This window comes from Lactuca serriola, chromosome 3 (assembly GCF_051521515.1).
Source record: "Lactuca serriola cultivar US96UC23 chromosome 3, Lser_US96UC23_V15, whole genome shotgun sequence".
Lineage (NCBI taxonomy): Eukaryota > Viridiplantae > Streptophyta > Magnoliopsida > Asterales > Asteraceae > Lactuca > Lactuca serriola.
In genome coordinates, this window is record NC_136410.1 from 32,238,089 (window position 1) to 32,257,648 (window position 19,560).

The following is a 19,560-nucleotide window of genomic DNA, read 5'->3' on the forward strand; positions in this document are numbered from 1 at the left end:
AAGCATATAGGTGAGATCAATGAGGGTTACGTTGTGGTTCATCATATAGTACTCTCTTACGAACTCACTATATGAGTTAGGAAGTGACTGAAGAACCCAGTCAACAGCCAGTTCCTCACAGACAACAGATCCCAACATTCTTAATCTATCAATGTGTGACTTCATCTCTAGGATGTGTGCACACACTGACTTTCCTTCTTTATGTTTACTTGCCAAAAGGGTTTGAGTGAGTTTGAACTTTTCAATCTTTTGAACTTGTGGGTTAGGGAGAATAATAGGAGGATGTGGAGGAATTGAAGCATGATCTCGTATTCCTCGATCGAATCGTGGAATATCATATTCATGTGAAAAGCTTGTTCCACGGGATTTAGGAAGACCATAGTTGTCATACTTTGACATCTACAAAACGGGAGAAAAATTAAATTCAAGTTAGTTGATTCTGATTGATCGAGTCCTTAATAAATCACCCAAATGAGATATTAAGGCTAGGACCCAACACAATACTCTACAACCTATAAAAGGGATGTCGTAATCTAGTTGCAGAATATTTGAAGGTAAGTGAATGACGATTCACTAATTTCCACCATGAAAAACGAAAAAGAAATTTAAGTTTTAAATCTATTGAAAATTCCTAGATCTTTTGAGATTCATTGAACTTTTCAATGGCATGTTTAAATCTTGATATGCCCCTCTAGTTTGTGACTGAGATACCGAGGATCACAAAGCGGGTGTGAATAACCATGCAAACTTACATGGTGCCCCCACATGTTGCAGTCACCTATTCGATGTGCCTGTTAACCACACACGCTCCACTGAACTATGACAAATATTGAGTCACCCTTTGCTACCTTTGCTTAGAACCATTTAGTGTGCGGTTAACCACACATGCTCCACTAACGTCTTCGCAAGAGCACAAAGTGTAATTTCATGGAATTGCATGAATTCACTTTTGCCTAAAGTAACTATGATTGGGAATTTGTAAAACATTTAGTTACTTTTGTACTTCATTATACTTATAATGGAAGGTTTCTGTCCTATCCTACCCGTTCGGCTAACGACCCTCCACTAGTCAAGAGTGCGGTGGGTAAGAGTGGATATCCATTCAATCGCCATTTTATAGGCAATTTCCTTAAACACCCCTTATAGACCAGCTTCGTGAATGAGGCCTACTAACGGTAAGACTGACTTTTACTCATACATATATATATATATATATATATATATATATATATAATGTGTTAGACTTTTAATGTTATATATAGTATAGGGTGTGTTTTACTCTTTTAAAATACTAGGTGGTCTAGTTTAATAAATTACACTTTTAATTTAACTAAATGTGAACCCAGACTTTATGGATTCATTAAATCTCCTTTAATTATACACCTTAATTAATTAATAAAACCCTAAGGGTGTGATTTGAACTTTTCAAAATAATACTAGAGTTTTAGAATTTAACATTTCTAAATTAAACTTTTAATCAACATTTAAATTCCAAAACTTGAAGGCAAGTTTGAAACTTTTCAAAACACAAAGGATCAAATAGCAAATAATTTAAATTAAACAATTAATTTAATGATTATCTAAATTTGACCTAAAAATCAATTTCTTGTAAGATAAGTTACCCAATTAATACAAATAATCAACTTTAATCATATAAGGAAATTATTATCTAATCAATTGGTAATTATCTTTTGTTTAATCAAGGATATACTCAAAAATATGTTTAAAATCGAATTTTAATGACCCAAAACAGATAAGGTAAGTATCCTTAAGTAAAACAGCAAGAAATCCCGAAACTGCCTTCTTCTGACGCTCGAACTCGCCGAGTTCCTCTATGGACTCGCCGAGTCCACATTGGAACTTGCCGAGTTCATCACACAGGGGACCAAAAAATCAATTTTTGAAGCTTGAACAAATAACAAAAGGCATCAATACAATAGAAACCAATCTAGATTCTGATACCACTGATGGGTTTTAGCCATAAGAACATCCTATGTGCTCATGCAACCTTAATGCTTGGATCTAGGTTTCTCTATTGTACATGCAATTCATCCAAGACTTTAAACCCTAGTTCTAGCATACAATTAATCATATTAACATGCGAAAGGGTTTTAGATCTTACCTTGATTGTTATGTAGCAATAACAATCTCAAATCCTCCTTGTAACGACGTTAGAAAGCTTAGAGTCACAAGTGTCACTCCTCTAATGGTTCACAAACACCAAGAGCAAGAGGATGAAGAATAAGGAGAGATGAGACACCCAAAAACGGCTGGAAACCCTAATCAATTAGTTCACCACGTTTTTGAGTCTCAAGGGCCCTTTAAATAGTGAGGCTATTAGGGTTATCTAACAAGGAAACCCTAATTTGGATGCTTAGGCCCTAAGCAACCCATGAACTTCCTCCTTAGAGTCCTAGGACGATTTCTAATGGGTTTCCCCATAGAATTCGTCCACCCCTCTAATATGGAGTCCATTAGCTCAATATTCAACTATCACACAATTGACAGTTCGAGTCCCTTAAGTTTAATTAATGTCTTTTAGCCACAAACTTAATTCTTATTAATTCTTGACTAATATTAATTAAACATTATGATTTCTCCTTTAATATATTATTCTCATAATATATTAATAAATCATAATTAATCCTTTCTCTCCATAACTCATCCTATCAAGTTGCTTTGGTGAAGGCAACCCAAAAGGAACATGCACCATCGGGTCAAGTACACACCAAAATAGTTATGGACTTAGACATTAATCCAACAACAAGAATTTGGATTTCTGAAAAAAAAAATCATTAGAATAATGTCCAGATGATCTCTTCGCAAAGGAAGGGTCGTGGAGAGCCATAGTATGGATGTTCATAACATGGCATTACTGATGTTTGATTCAAGTGGTTGGTTGATAAGTTGAAACATTACACAATGGATAAAGTCCTAATTATCTTGGTGATTAAATAATAGAGATTCTTTATATTCTATAGTTTTGATACTATAGTTAATTAGCTTATTATTTTGTTTTACTTCCTGAATGGTTTGATTATTCGAAATTCCACAGTCGCTACTACTTTTGGAAGTAAGTAGTGAATTAAGACTGTCATGAACTGAATTGTAGATTGTCTATGGAGATTAGACATTGCAATGGTTGCTATAATATTCATGAGTACTTAAAAATGGAGATTTTGAGTATTGGATAAACCCACGTTTAGAGAATTACCTCATGGATTCTATCACGAGTAATTGTGAGAAGATAATATCTTTTATTCTTAAAATGGAAATATATGATTGTAACGCCACAAAATATGAAGGTAAACATTTCATTTTTAAAACAACCAAAACACCCATTTGTCATTTACTTAAACACTTAAAGGTATTTTATAATAAAAACAGTTATCATAGTACAATCCCAAAATCTCTAGGTTGCAGAAAATATGGGTGTACACGCTACGATCAAGTCGGGTCCTTCCCTTTCGAACCGGAAGTACCTGAAACCATAAACAACATATGTAAGCACAAATCTTAGTGAATTCCCCAAAATGCCACACACAAAACATCACAACTAAACAACTATGGGTTATCAGCAACCCTGGGACTATCAGTCGTCCCAGTGGGCTAACAGCACGTCTGGTGGGTTATCAGCAACCCTGAAGACTATCAGCAGTCTCATTCACATATAAACAATATAACTAAATAATAGCAGCTAGACCCAGCTGGTCATCATAAATACAATTATTCTACCACACAGGCTCATACAAACATGCGAGAGTCACAAAGACAACTAGCATCCTACATACATAATTTAGTGAGTCGGCATTGGTGCCTTCGACTCACGAGCACCGGGAGAAGAATCACCTCATACAGCCGAAACCCACATATAAAAAATCTAACTGCAGATCCGCCAAAATCCATGTGCTATCAAATACCAAAATGACAACCCATCAAAAACTAGATCCTGACTCACACTAAGAGTCCAAATCAAGGTAAAATATATTTTTACCCTTCCTCTACCTTTTAAGAGTCAAAATCATGCGCTATCAACCATTACTAACTATATCCTGACTCACACTAAGAGTCCAAATCAAGGTAAAAGATCTTTTAAGGCCAAGACCCAATCCGAGTTACCCAAAAGCCCAAAATCTAACACAAGCACTCAAGGCCCAAATATGGCCTAATTTTCCAAATTGGGCCCAATCCCTTTCATGTGCCTTCACCCAAGGGAGTCCAATAAAGTCTCAATAGTCTTGCCATTATGCCACGGGACGCCTCGTGGTCTTTCTTGCCAAGCTGGGGGCCACTCCATATGTCTTACAGACAAATGCCAAGAGCCACCTCCTGGTCTTCCATGTAAGCATCACACAGACAACTAGCATACATATTGTTCTACTTAGATAATTAGGATACAGTGTTCTAGGAGCCACCTTCTGGTCTTTCATACATAATGCTTAGGGCTAACCCTCGGGTCTTCCTACAATACATAAACCAAATGGTCCGGCATTGGTGCCTTCGACCCATACAAATAGTGAGGAGACTCACCTCGAATGTTGAAGCTCACTACAAAATCCTTAGTTATTGCCCTGACAACTCCCCGAGCTATCAATACCAAAATATCACCTAATTAGTAATTGGGTCTCAACCATGATCCATAATCCTTACTTGGGTAGGAATGACCATTTCACCCCCGACCCATCAAGGCCCAAACTATAAAATCCATGAAAGCCCATCAATGGCCCAATCTTCCAAATTGGGCCCAAACCCTTACATGGAACTACCCTTTAGAACCCATTCAGTACTTCATAACCCTCTAGGGGTCAACCTTGGTCAAAGTAAAGTTAGGGTCAAAGTTAATGTCCAATTCAAAATCAAAGTCAATGCTCCGAGTTGACTCAATTCGTCGAGTTGTCCTTCAACTCGGCGAGTTCCCATAAACCGCATAATCATGATACAACGAATCAACTCATCGAGTTCTCCCTTAACTCATCGAGTTCTCTCCCTTTTAACATAATCGGGACACTTCAAATCAACTCGTCGAGTTCCTCCATGAACTCGTTGAGTTCTTCAGTCTGTTAACCCCTTCTTAATGCATTAAGCCTGTATTCTTCATATCTGAACCCGATAATCTAGATCTAGATTGGAAATACCTTTTAGAAGGGTAAAGTTTCCAACTTTACCCATTAATCCCTTCCTAAAGAGAATAAGATCAAACCCTAACCCAAAAAGGGTCAAAATCTTAAACCAAAACCACCAAAATTACAAGGCAGACCATGAGGTCATAGATATGGACCATAAGAACCAAGATATCATGTCAAGTCCTAAACTTTGTTCACATGCATGGCCATTTGGGGCTTTAAAGGCCCAAAACAAGAGCTTAGAGGTTGCATGTGGCTACTATGGCCACAAAGTTGACACCTTTATGCCATGAAAGCCCTTAAAGACCCTAGATTTGAAAGGGTTTGCCCAAATGGGACATCCAAATCTCAAAAACCATCATACTTGGACCAAAACATGAAATAAAGCATCCTAAGACTATATCTAAGCATTCCATGGACAAGGTTGAAGCTTTATACCTCAGATGAATTAGAAATGAAGCCCAACTTCTGCATCTACAATCCTCCTACACGTTCTTGCTCCTCCTTCAAGCTACCTCTTCTTTAAACTCACAAAAAATGCACAATATTAGCTCACAGTCACCAAATTTGGCTTAGGGTTTCGACATTTAGGGTTAGGACAATGGAGGCTGGAAATGAGGCCAAACCCTAAAGCTTAAGGTGTTTAAATAGGGTGCAAACTCCCGGATTTAGGGTTTCCCAAACCCTGTCCAACTCGTTGAGTTGGTTTTTGAATTTCCGCGTGCCCAATTATTCTAACACGTCGAGTTCTCACCCTTGAACTCAACGGGTTGGACTCTTAATTTATAATTTTATTTCCTTAATTAACCTTCTAGATTTTGGGTGTTACAACTTAGTAGTTGGAAGACACACCTAGTGTGTCATGGAATATTGCATTTCTTTGTTTGAATGGTTGGCTGACATGTTAGGTCTTTTTGGGTTATGTTATCTTACATTCTAGTTGAACTTGTTCTAGTAAGGGTCGCCTTTTGGATGGATAACGATGTAATTCTTAGTACTAGAGTCATGAAATAATGTAATTTTATTGTAAAACCTTCTATTATTCTATATGTGTTGTTAACTGTGATCTAACGTTTACATCGCAACCCTGCATTTCTGCTGACGGTCGGGGTGTGACAAATCATATCCCACTTTGTAACATTAATATTACAGTTTTGAAAGTAGGGCTCTATATACTAAAACCTAGATCATGTGCTGCATGTACACATATAGTTATTTTAATTGTTCCCGTTGCCAAAGTTTAGTGTATAAATGCATAAAAAACACTTCACCATTCCCTTCCATAACTGATAAGACTTTAGAGTTGTGTATAAGTGTTCACATAATGCATTGCATCTTTTATACATTGACTATTAATTGATTTAAGATTATCTACTATTGTATTATTATGTTTAAAATGCAATGATTTTCCCAAAAATGGGTTGTAAGGGATTTTGTTATGAAATGTGCTTATTCAACATATATAAATTTTTGTTTGTTTACATATAATATTTGAGATATCTAACTCATGTCTAGCTTATTAGGCTTTCCAACCTAACAAAATATTTTACATAAGATCGAGTGACAAGCATACAAGTTGTAGAAAATGATATATAAGAGTTATCGCAAGAAGAAACTAGAAAAGTATTTGGGCATTACATAACATAACATTTACTCTCTCCATTAAAGTCTCTATGTTGGTTGTTCTTTGAAATAACATAATAAACATTTTGGTCCTTGTAATATCCGGTTTCGAGAAGTTTCTTATTTCAAGAATTTTGGACAATAAATGGATTAAGTAAAGGCCTTGGGATTCAAGAGAATAGGGTTTAGAACCTACTGGATGTTGATAATATTGGTTATGTGATTTAAGCTTTGGTTTTGTGTTTTGGAGTCAAAAGGGAAAGTGGGAAGTGATGTTTTGTGCTTCCTTTATGGATTATGGTTTTTGTTCGGCATGTGTTAAGCCAAAATTAATGAGGTAGAAGTGTGGGGCTCATCAATACCTTTTTGTGGATATAAAGATCGCCGAAAACGGAGTTGAAACGAAGAAGTTATGCTTGTTTCAAGCTGGAAAAGATTTAGGCGAAAACTGTCACCACGGAGTGGTGAGACGGGACCACATGGTGGTCATCACCACGGAGTGGTGAGTTGGACCATGAGGTGGTGGTCACCACAGAGTGGTGATTCGGGACCACGAGGTGGTGATTTGTCAGTCCCAAGCCCATGATTTTAGGGTTTTCAACGTATTTAAGCTTAATGTTCTGCATTTTGGGCATTTTATCAGCCTCCACCACATCTAAGACCCATTGGGAGAAAACCTAGCCTCCACCTTCAAGATTTGAGCCCCTCCCCTCTCCTCTCTCCTATTTTGGATGCTTTTTTTGATAGTTTGATGAAGTTTAAAGATCAATAAGGTTTATTTGGTTGCAAGGAATGATGCTTCAAGTTTGGATCCATCAAATACAATAAATTTCTAGACTATTGTAAGCATAAAGTTCCAATCTTGCTATCTAGATTTTTAGATATTGTCATTTGCACTTTTGGTCCATTTTATGAGTGATCATGGAGTTGAGTGGACTCCGAAATATTTTGATCATATTAGAATGCTTCTTGGACCTCTTAGACTAGAAAAGTTATGATCTTTTTCCTTCCCATTTAGCCATGAAAGTTATCTTGGTCCTTTAAGCCATTTGGTGTATTATAGTTTAGATCTTGGATGATTGTGGCATTATCATGGATAAAGTTGGAAACTTTATCCCTCTGGACACCTTATTGATTTAGATATGAAAGTGGAAGACTTGGACTTAATGGATTAACTTGAGCAAGATGCATTTTTGGGTCCCTTTGAGATGTAAAGCCTTGATCTTGGTGGCTTGGACCATCCTAATGGATAAAGTTGGAAACTTTATCCATTGTGAAACTATTAGGGATCAGATCTGATAATTTTAGCCTTGGTCCTCACGGATTAAGACTATATTTAAGAAAAGCCTTTCATACTGAAGACCACGACGTGGCCAAGGAAGACACGGTGTAGTGGCGAGACTTATCACACCTATTTTTTCCAGACATGGCCACGACGTGGTGACATGTTAGCCACAATGTGGTACACTGGTACCAGATTTTGACCGAGATTGGATTGAGCGACCACAACGTGGCCTTGGGTTGGTCACGACATGACGTCAACTGGAGCTGACTTATTGACAAAGTTTGACTTTTAGTCAAACTTGGGCATAACTGAGTATTTGACTAGCAGGTTGGTCTCATTTTGGTTTTATGAAGCTTGGGTTGGTTGTGTTGTTCCTGAGGTAGCGGTTGGGCTTTTGTCAAGTGGTTCAAGTGAGTTTTCCTCACTGTACTTATGGGTCGAAGACACCAATGCCGACCCACTAAGTTATGTACCCTGGTTTAGGGAATGTTTCTATGTTGTATTGATATGTTAGAATTGATTCTTAGTATATAGGATGTTGTTATGCGATAGTGATCTGTAGATCGGCCTGATAGTCTGTTGACTGGTTATATGTTTATCTGTTACCGTTATATGTTATCTGTTATGTCGACATAATATGGTTGGGTTAAGGGCTTAAGGCATTACTGCTTTGTGCAGAAGTCGATAAACCTGGGAGCAAGCCAAGAATAAGTTGTGGGCCCAAGGGGGAAGCCAGACTTATGTTGTGGGCTTGAAGGCTAACAAGACTCATGTTGTGGACTCGAGGGTAATTCAGTCTGTTAGTTGTGTACCCAATATGCATGTTGTTATATGTTGTGTGTGGTACTTTGAGGGAAACTAACTAAGCTTCGTGTTTACAATTTGGTTTCATGTTTTCAGGTACTTTAGATGACCGGGGAAAGGCGAATACTTGATCGTGCACATCCTTATGTTTTTATGAGATTTGATTTTGGGATGCCTTGATTTGTGACTGTTGACACTTTGGAAACTATGTTTGTAAACATTTATGGTCTTGTGTTTTTTTTTTATTTTAAACGAAACACCTTGATTCTTGGAATGTTACAGTCCTAAAAGTCTTTATGGTGGTTGTTGGTTCCCTTACACATTTGAATAACATATTTTGTTTAAAAGGTTTGCTAAATTTGGGACTTTCAAATTATTGAAAGATTTGTAAAATATTAAAAAAAGGGTTTAAAATTGCTATTTCAATTTATGCATGTAGGGTTGTCATGAAAAAAATGAAGAAAAAGGGTATAATAAGAAAATTAATTCACTTTTATGTATACAAAAGGAAGAGGGTTCAAATTTACATGGACACATATAAATGATTTAATAGCTCTTTGCGTAAGGTATACATGTGTGGACAGTGGTAGACAAATAATAAAAAAGAAAAGGGTGGTTTTTGTAGCCCATTAAATAAAAGTAAAGCATTCATGAAATACTAAATTTTTAAGAATTAAACTATGAAACAATGTGGGTTCCATTTAACATTGTAAGATAATAATGAATTGATTATAGACCGTTTATTACTTTGAGTTGATGCTAATCAAAACTAATAAACTTTAATGTCATTTTACCTGTCAAAGGTATTTAGTCAAAATAAGTTTTTTAACCAAACATATATCTATTAATTTAATTTAAAAAAAACTCTTAGTCCAACTGATCAAAAAGTTGTTTTAAGTCCTTCACAAGTATTCATAACAATGTTCGATACTTACTATAGACTTGTAAGTGTGATTACATGTGGTTTTCATATTTACAATGAAATTACATCTAAACGAAGAACTATCTTATTGTTTGTTATTAGTTTTAATTCATAAAATATTACGAATTTTATAAATCAAATAATTTTACTAGAATCAAGATAATTCAAATGTCTAAATCATGAACAAAGTAAAAAATTCGAGTGTCTAAATCAAACTAAACATGAATCACTATATCAAACACAACATAAAACATCAATCAAATGCAATCAACCACACATATATGAATATCGAACAAGAAACCAAAAAAATAGGGTTTTTAGCTGTTAGTGGCTAAATATACAATCAAAAAATATAATTCAACAAGTATAATGTGTTAATTAAACTAATAAAAATACCAAAACTCTATTATGAATGAGTTCTTCAAGCTTATTATTCTCCAAATTGAGATTTATTGCACGAGAAGTCGAGAGTGTTTTCAGTTATGACCTAATGGGGTATTTATAAGCCCAAAAAATAATCAGTTATCATCCACTCGACTGAGTGGATTTTGCCTAAAATTCTGCTAGACATGTGCTTCCAAAACATCTATTTTTTCTTCAACGACTCGACCGAATGGAAGTAAAGGGAAAGGCCACTCAACTGGAAATGCCACTCAACCGAGTAAAATGTTGTAAGCATGTAATCTTCAAAATAACTTTCAATTTTGCGCCGATCTTCATGAAACTTGAACTCAAACTCCCGAGCATCATCCTAAGCACGAACCAAATTTCAAATGCCCTACAAATCAATAAAATCATCCAAAAATTATGCCAACAAGAAGATTCCACAAATCCACATAAAATGTCCCAAAGATATAAAAAATACATGAAATGTAATACCTATATGCCATGCAATTGAATGAAATAATCACATTCAATTAGCAAAGAAGGAAAAGAGGATTTATGGCGTGTTCGACACAGAGCGTTTGGGAGCTTCTAGCTTCTAGCGTTTGACAAAACGCTTTGTTTAAAACAAAAAGTATTGTTTGACACTACAAGCTTCTAGCGTTTAGTTTAATCAAAATGCTCCAAATCCAAAAACTACTTCATGTAGCGTTTAACAAAACGCTACAAGCTACAAGCTACCCGCTTCCAGCTAGTTTTGCCGAACACGTCTTTAGAGTCACTAAGCTTGGAAGGGAAGGGAAAAAGTGAAGAGAAAGAAAAAGGGAATGAAGTCGACGCGGAGAGAAATATCACTGAAGGTGAAGATGATCTTTGGTGATGTAACAAACCGATTAATAAAGCTCATGAGTGTGGGCATCACACCTCACACATGATGTTGAGTTAGACGAAGAAACACGATATGAACCCCACCTCCTCCACGTGTGGTGTCCCATGACCTTTTCACATATGACCATATAACTTTCTTTTTTGTTTCTTATTCTTTCACATTGACCATGCCGGTGAACACCGACCCTCCTTCACGTGATGTTGTTGTAGTGACATACGTGGATGAGAGGTGACATGATGATCATATCCGCCACCTTAATAATAAATAAAATTCATATGCAAAATCATTTTTCCAACAATAACAAAAAAAAAAAAAAATGTCGTGTACGCACATGAAAGCTGGTAAAGCCTTTAACACCGACTAATAATAGAAAGTTATCAAATCTATTTTTTTTTTCCTGTTAAAAATTAAATTCAATCTTGATTTTTACAAAATTTTGTAAAATATAAAAAGTTATATGAAATGATTACTTTTTTTTTCATTCACTTTTTCTTTTCCCTCCAAACTTGAGGACGCATTTTTAGCGAAGGCTAAGCTTTAACTTAAGGCACGGAGTTGCGGCCAAAACCTAACAACCCTAAACCCCTTCTTTTACATCTTTCTGCGCCTCTCCCTCTCAAGATTTCAATTCGGTCGCCCCCTCTCCTTCATCTCATCTGCTCTTCATACCCTAATTCGATCTATTTCTGCGCCGCAGTTTCATCTCCTTCACTGCATCATCTCGTCGTCTATCAGGTAATGAAAACCTTTTTTTCCCCGATAGAAATACTAACAAAAATCATGTTATTGTTTGAATGTTCCTATTGCAAGTCATCTGCTACGTGCTAATTGTTCACGCGTGCTTTACAAACAAGAATATTGCTAAAAACAATGCATCGAATGCTTATGAACTTCGCATATAACCCATGGAGCGTGTTAGTTGTTACGATGTGTAATTGGAAAGTTTTACTTTAAGGTCTTAGAAGGTGCTGAAAGAACCCTTGGAAAATAAGTAAAGTAAATCTTCTACTGGTTTCTTTGTTGTAAATTGCATGTACTTTTTATCAATAACTTACTTGAGATTTTGATTGCTTTGGGCGTTAACTGAAGTCGACGACTAGACTTTTGGTTATTTGGGTTTTGTGAACAGGGAAGTTTAGTTTTCATTTGCCCTTCTGGGAAAATCCCATTCTAAGAGTCTGATGTACTATTTACAAGATTTTTGTAAGTTCCTTAAGGATGCTTTACTGATGAACCATCTTTGAAGTTTTGATCATGTTATCCTCCATTTACAAACATATATCAAAGAAATTCTAGCATTATGAACAATGGAATACTTGAATTTTACTATTTGTTTTGCTCATGTCATAGTCCATTTAAAGAGAAATACTATTTGTTAAACATATCTATCTAAACTTATATCTTTAGACTCACATGGTTTTTGTCTTTTTTGTATTCTAATGTAGCTCAGAGCTGTGGATGCTTGATTTGCTGTAATCATGACAGCCCAAACAAGCATTCTCTACATCACCTACTCAAATGAGCTTCTAAATGGAGAATCAATCTTTGTTTCCTCAAATTGCTATCCAGTCAAGGCTTCACGTTTTGAACCTGCTGGCCATTCATTTCATGATGCTGCACTTAAGCTCCGTGGCTGTTTCATGGAAGAAAACACAGATGATAATGATGATAACCAGAATTCACCCAAAGACAAAGAACATGATTACATGCAATCATCAGATTCATACAGCAGCAAAGGCAAAAAGAAATCTGGTGATGGACCCAACAAGCAAGATCATTATGCATTATTGGGTTTAGGTCACTTAAGGTATCTAGCAACCGAAGATCAAATCAGAAAAAGCTACAGGGAAACTGCTTTAAAGCATCACCCCGATAAACAAGCTGCACTTCTTCTTGTTGAAGAAACCGAATCTGCTAAACAAGCAAAAAAAGATGAAATCGAGAATCGTTTCAAAGCAATTCAAGAAGCATATGAAGTGTTAATCGATCCAGTAAAGAGAAGAATATATGACTCAACAGATGAGTTTGATGATGAAATTCCTTCCGATTGTGCCCCTCAAGATTTCTTCAAGGTGTTTGGACCTGCTTTTTTGAGGAACGGAAGGTGGTCTGTTGTGCAGCCGATCCCTTTCTTGGGAGACGAAAATACCCCTCTTAAAGACGTTGATTTGTTCTATGATTTTTGGTATGGATTCAAAAGCTGGAGGGAATTCCCACATGCGGATGAACACGATCTTGATCAAGCGGAATCACGTGATGAGAAAAGATGGATGGAAAGGCAGAATGCAAAGCTTTCAGAAAAGGCTAGAAAAGAAGAATACGTGAGAATACGCGCTCTTGTTGACAACGCGTATAAACGAGACCCAAGAGTTTTAAAAAGAAAAGAATTGATGAAAGCCGAAAAACAAAAGAAAAAAGAAGCCAAATTTATGGCGAAGAAGCTACAAGAAGAGGAAGCGATTAGAATCGCAGAAGAAGAAAAACGTAAGAAAGAAGAAGCCGAAAAAGAAGCTGCTGAAGCCGCATCACAGCAAAAGAAAATCAAAGAAAAAGAAAAGAAATTGTTGCGTAAAGAAAGAACTCGTCTTCGAACCCTTTCCAACAATGTGGTGAGTCAGCGTTTGCTTAATATTACCAACGATGACGTGGAAAATCTCTGCATGTCGCTCGATATTTTGAAATTAAAAGACTTATGCGACAATCTGGAGACAAAAGAAGGGAGTTCACAAGCTGAACTTTTACAAGAGGCGATCAGTAACACTGATGTTTCTGATAAAGATTATATCCCAAAGAATGTCCCGAATGGGTCTGTGAAGGTGAATGGAAATGCTCCCAAAAATAATAGTCCCAAACCTTGGGGGAAGGAAGAGATTGAGCTGTTGAGGAAAGGGATTGCAAAGTATCCGAAAGGAACTTCTAGAAGGTGGGAGGTGATATCTGAATACATTGGGACTAATCGAAGTGTAGATGAGATTCTGAAAGCAACTAAAACAGTTCTTCTTCAAAAACCCGATGCCACAAAAGCGTTTGATTCTTTTCTTGAAAAGAGGAAACCGGGACCTGTGATTTCTTCTCCTTTGTCAACTAAGGAGGAAAGTGAGGGGGTGTCTTTGACAAATGGTAGTGAAAAGGCTGATGAAGTTGTTGAAAACGGTGTTGCTAATGGGGAGGAAGATGTGTGGTCAAGTGTTCAAGTGACAGCATTGATTCAAGCTGTGAAGACATTCCCGAAAGAAGGAAGTCAAAGGTGGGAGCGGATTGCGGCTGCTGTTCCGGGAAAGACGGTTAATGATTGCAAAAAGCAGTTTACTTTGCTTAAGGAGAAATTCAGGAACAAGAAAAAGTAGTAATGTTTTTCATGGTCTTCTATCGATTTTGACAGGTATGGGAAAACATATTTAATAGCCAGAGGTATAATTAATGATTTTTTTTACTACTATCAAGTTGTCTTCATGTGGCTCCTATGTGTATGCTAGGTGAAGCAGAAGAATTTATATTTTCTTTTCTTTTTTATCATATTTTTATTGCAAGGCTGGACGGATATATTTGAAGTATGTGACCATTTTTGTTGCTAATGTTGAATGCATCAGTAGAAATTGTTTTGGGTTTACTGTTTCTGCTTTTTATTCTTTCAATTGCATGTTTGTGTTTTGTTTGTTAGTTATTTGGGAATCGCGTTTTAAAAAACATGAGCTTATATGAAAAATGGCCTTTCATATCTTGTTATTTAAATGTATTTGTTTTCAATTACTGGCTTGCATTTTCTCTGTATGCAAGAGGTCATTGATGAAAGCAATCTCCTGCTCCCAGCTAGAAATTGCTTACATCCTACACAATCATCGGACTCCATTATTATGATACTTGGGTATTGTTGTTTGCTTGTTTATTTTTATTGATATTTTATTATTTTTTTTTTAGTTGTTATCTGTGATCATGAGAGTTATTTTTCTTTCTAATAAAAATATCACTATTATAAGTTTTAAAAAAGTTTTTCTTATATACCTAACTTTTTTTTTTGAATTGGTTAAAAACTAGTTGTTTGACCTTAATGAGAGTTTAAATCACTTATTCAAAAGTCAAAACTAATTGCATAAATCTTAACATTTCAACAATTCTGTTACTTTGTAGGGGTGTTTGGTATTTTTATTACTTAAGCAGCTTATTAGCTTAGGTGCTATTTGTTTTGGAAGTGGTTAAATGTTTTTTGTCTTTTTCCAAGTTTGCGGAAGAAGACGTGCACTTGCAAAACGTCTACCCGCCAGAAGGGAAAAGTGCTCAAAAAGTACTTTTGTAGAAAAACAAACGAGGCCTTACTAAGATTCCGTATCACCAATAAACACCTTTGAGGCGCTATACCTTCAATACACATATTTGTTTATATTGCTGGTCCGGGTCATTTTATGTTGGATAAACATAATTTGCCTAACATTTAAGGGGTGTTTGGTATTGTTTTTTAATTTATTAACTTACATGCCAATAAGTCAAAAGAAAATTGTTTGGCAAACTCAAAAACATTTTTCATAATAGTTTTTTCATTAGCTTCAAAAAACAGATTTTTAAAAACATATAAAACTTGGTTTATTGAAAGTGTTTTTAAGTTTTTAACCATCGAAACTTAAAAAAAAAAAGATTTTTAAACCAATTGATTCTTGACTTTTTGGGTATAAAAACTAATCCAACCATTTTAACTTTTTTTTTTACCATAACCAATAAACATTTTTATCTAAAAGCATTTTTAGAGTTCAAATGCAATGTCAATCACCCCCTTGAAAACAGCTTAAATGCAGTTTGTTTCCGTACAGCATTATAAGGTAAATCAGACACTTTCTTCCTAACTCCATTTATACAAAAAGGCATGTTTTAAATAGCAACTTATAAGGTAATAAGTATTTATATACGCTAAAAACATCTTATAAAGCAACGTGTTATACACCTCCATTCATCTTTCTTCAATTATGTGTCATGTCAATGCGACGTTACATCCTCAAATTTTTATTAAAAATTTCAAACTATGTTATTCCAACTTTCATCTCTCAAAAGAAAAATGCATATGTCTAATGATAATAAACATTTATACAAAAAGGCATAAGTTGTTTTAAATAAGCAAAGAGCATCCTTCCTGTTCTACAAAAATACCAAAAACAATCTTCATGAATTTAATATTTTATCAATTTTCTTTTTACCATAGTCATCTTATGCAATAAATGAATGAAAGAAAAACATATATAGAGTCAAGCTAACCCGTTACGCCACTCTTGACTAGACGACCCGTTTTGAATCATTCATTAAAAAAATTTCCATTCTAGTCATTTTGATATGTTAAGTCAAATCCAAACCATCAAAAAAATGCCCACAAGCTCTTGGACTTAAGTAAAAACTTCAATTATCAATTAGGAAAGGAGATTCCAAGTTAGAGAAATGCAAAATACCAAAAATACCCTCTCACTTTCCGAGCAAAAGAATTACTCTGTACATACACGAAGGTTAGAAAGCCAAACCCAATAAAATTGATGGCTCTTTTTTCAATGGACCTTATTTTGCACCATACTTCTCAAACAGATTACCAAAAGTCAAAGGTACAACCGATCAAAGCATAACGAAACACCTTCCACACTCCATCCATCTTCAGCAACAACCAGCAACCGACTTATAGGACTCGCCGGAAGCCGACCGGAGATGACAACCGGAATCCTCGCCGGATTTATGCTCGTTCGGTTTCTGAACATAAAACACCAAGTAAATTTGTGATGATCGGACAATTTCGTCCTCGACTTCCGTGATCCATGCATCATCACACTTGTACCATTGCTCATTCAACCGAAGATAAGTCACATAATGACCCGATTCAAGCATACCCGAATGAGTAATCACAGCAAAAACTTCAAAATTTGTTGAAATGTCCAATTCGTCCCCCTCAAACGCAAAAATCCGGTTCCCAAATCTTTTCCTGACAATCGACGACGACACATACGGCGTCATGTCTAAAGAAAACGGGAACTGTAAATGTCTGTCGATCTTTCGTGACGCTTTTCTTGCAAGAGAGTGTTCGAATCGTTTCACATGTAAACATAAGACTAACGGGAGTCTTCTGATTGACATTTGTTTAACAGATTCGTGTCTTTCTTGACAATTTTGGCAGAATAGTTTTTGGTCGGAGCCCAACTTTTCCGGCCGGGTGAAAAGGTCCAGGCAACTAGTCAAAGTTGAAATTCCGGTGTCTGTTGACTTTTGTGCTTTGTTACTTGCGATATGAAGAGTATGATCGATATTTGTGTTTAAATCAAGAGATATGTCTACACATGGATCGTAGGTAGTGGAAGTGAAACCGCAGGTTGTGCAGGTGACGTCGGATCTCAGTAACCCAGAAAACGCTCTATGAACTACACAATGGCAATCTCCGGCGGGATTATCTGTAATAATTTGACAGAAAGTTGATCCTCCTTAAACCCAAAAATCGAGAGAGAAACTAGTCATTTTTCTATGGTTTTTGCCATCATGAGAATCTTTACCCATATAATCAATCGAATCAAAATTACCTTTGCTTGTGTTTCTTGTTTTCCCTTCTTTCTCATGGATCCGATCGAGCACTGACATGAAGAATTCATGAGCATCTTGTTGCTCGTAACAAGCAAGATTTTCTGAAAGCCGCCACCAACTGCAAGAGCCAGAAGATCGATTGTATAAGTATCCAAAAATTGAAGAAAGGATATGTGATTAAGATTTAAGAATATGGAAAAATTGAATAAAATGGGAAAGATCAAGACCTGTATAGGAATTGAGCAGGACTGTAGGGTGCCCGGTCACCGGAAAACACTGCGGAGAAGATGACCTCGATGTCACAGGATAAACAAAACCGGTCGTTAGAAGCTTTCCGGCAAGAATCCTTGTTATGTCTACCACTAAGGAAGTAATTTCTAAAAGGAGGAGCATGAAGCAATGCTTGCAACACAGAGTTCATGAAACACGTGTTGCCCAAATTGTTCAAGCCTCTCAACCCCACCGGAAAACAAGATTTCGATATCCTTCTATCGTGATCCCATTCACCGCCGCCGCTAACAGTAACCCTTTTCAGATTCTTGAAATCGGAATTCAATCCGGCCTCAGAACTCAATCGTTTCCTCTTAATATTAGATCTAATACCTTCAAGATTCCCATTTCCTAATCCTACAATCTGCTCACACATAACGGCTCTATCGAAATCGGGATCGTATACCTGATCATCGCAAGCGATACAATACAGCTCAGATCTTTGGATATCGACAGCAATCTCATGCCCAATCTGATTTTGCGTATGCAAAAGGGCGTGATTTGATTCTGGGGACAAAGAACAAGACATTGATGAGCAGATCAAACAGATATATAATCTACCTTCATACCCACAACAAAAACTACATCTGGGTATCTCTGATTTCGATTTTTCCATCAGGGTTTTTCTATAAGGGCTTGCTTTGACCCACTTTTGGATCATATTGAAACCTTTCAGGCCATACCTGAGCTTGTAATCAGAAAGATGCTTGCAGGGATTTAGGGTTGTCGACATAATTGATGAAAAACGAAAAAAAATAAAAAAATAAAAGCTGATCAATCACAGATAAACAATTTCCAAGAAAGTAAAATAAATTTGGATTTTGTTGAGAGTGTTAATGAATCAAGAAATTAAATTAAAGATATCGCTGGGTACGTTACTACTGGAGAAGAGGGGAAACGAAGGGAAGGGAAGGAGGCGCTTTTTAGCAGGGAGTGGAGACGAAGAAGACCGACTGAATGCTGTTTGTTCTACTTTCTTCTCGTTAACTACGCGCATTAAGATGGGCCGTTAGATTATGATCATATGGGTGGGCCTACTTTTGATGTGATCCTGACCGTCGATGTGAAATTATTTATGCGATTGGTTTGTGTGGACCAGATCAAGAAGTTGCGTGGGTGTTTCATATTGGTAGTGATCCCACTCAATACTCGCAATTTTTCGTTAAAGCAACCACTCGAATCAACGATTTTAACATAAGTCAATTAGATCGGGTGATGTTATGTTAGAACATAGCGTGATAACCATAGAACTTGTATATCCATATATATGATCATGATATATGTTTGTGTATCACTAAATTTTTGTGTGATAAGTGATTACCTATTTGAAAATGAGTTGATACGATATATAACAGTTTGTCACCAAAAAAAAAGTTAAGAATAAGCTTCCATATGAAAGTTGGCAACTTCATGTTTAGGTTGAATACGATAAATCTTTGGTAAATTGGATTACGATTCCAAACATTCAATTGGTTTCTAAGAGAATCCAAAAGCATTTATAAATTTAACATTTATACATATAAATTGTATCACAAGTGGCGTTTAAGAGGTAGTTTTAGACAGTTTTGAATAGTTACTAACATTAATTAGTGTAACACCTACAAAATGAGCTTGGACTTTTTGACCATTTCTCGACTTAATACCTATTCTATAATTCTATTATTATTAATGACGTTAATATTGATAACATGGTATTAAAGTTGTGAAGTGTATAATCAAGGAT

At 36.1% G+C, this 19,560-nt stretch overlaps 2 protein-coding genes across 4 annotated transcripts; one reads left to right on the forward strand and one right to left on the reverse strand.

Annotated features, from left to right (window-relative positions):
* The first annotated feature begins 11,564 nt into the window (after positions 1–11,564).
* Positions 11,565–14,640, forward strand: LOC145091806 (uncharacterized). Of its 2 annotated transcripts, none has more exons than XM_079029612.1 (2): positions 11,565–11,765; positions 12,476–14,640. In XM_079029612.1, exon 2 carries the CDS (start codon positions 12,509–12,511, stop codon positions 14,375–14,377), a length of 1,869 nt encoding a protein of 622 aa, XP_078885738.1. In that variant the 5' UTR covers positions 11,565–11,765; positions 12,476–12,508; the 3' UTR covers positions 14,378–14,640. The 2 variants fall into 2 exon arrangements, with proteins under 2 accessions (XP_078885738.1, XP_078885739.1); XM_079029613.1 differs by having other exon boundaries at positions 12,481–14,640.
* Positions 14,641–16,390: 1,750 nt separating this feature from the next.
* Positions 16,391–18,799, reverse strand: UBP22 (ubiquitin-specific protease 22). 2 transcript variants are annotated; one of them, XM_079029616.1, is made up of 3 exons: positions 17,795–18,799; positions 17,567–17,685; positions 16,391–17,440 (listed from the first exon to the last, which is right to left on the reverse strand). In XM_079029616.1, exons 1-3 carry the CDS (start codon positions 18,568–18,570, stop codon positions 16,656–16,658), a joined length of 1,680 nt encoding a protein of 559 aa, XP_078885742.1. In that variant the 5' UTR covers positions 18,571–18,799; the 3' UTR covers positions 16,391–16,655. The 2 variants fall into 2 exon arrangements, with proteins under 2 accessions (XP_078885742.1, XP_078885740.1); XM_079029614.1 differs by having other exon boundaries at positions 16,391–17,470.
* Positions 18,800–19,560: the final 761 nt, after the last annotated feature.

Excerpts from the sequence above, each read along its gene's own strand:
- LOC145091806 (XM_079029612.1), top strand. The coding sequence starts at position 12,509 with ATGACAGCCCAAACAAGCATTCTCTACATCACCTACTCAAATGAGCTT.
- UBP22 (XM_079029614.1), bottom strand. The coding sequence starts at position 18,570 with ATGTCGACAACCCTAAATCCCTGCAAGCATCTTTCTGATTACAAGCTC. Across the intron at positions 17,686-17,794 it reads CCTGCTCAATTCCTATACAG|TTGGTGGCGGCTTTCAGAAA; the intron begins GTCTTGATCTTT and ends TGGCTCTTGCAG. Across the intron at positions 17,471-17,566 it reads AACAAGAAACACAAGCAAAG|GAGGATCAACTTTCTGTCAA; the intron begins GTAATTTTGATT and ends TTTGGGTTTAAG.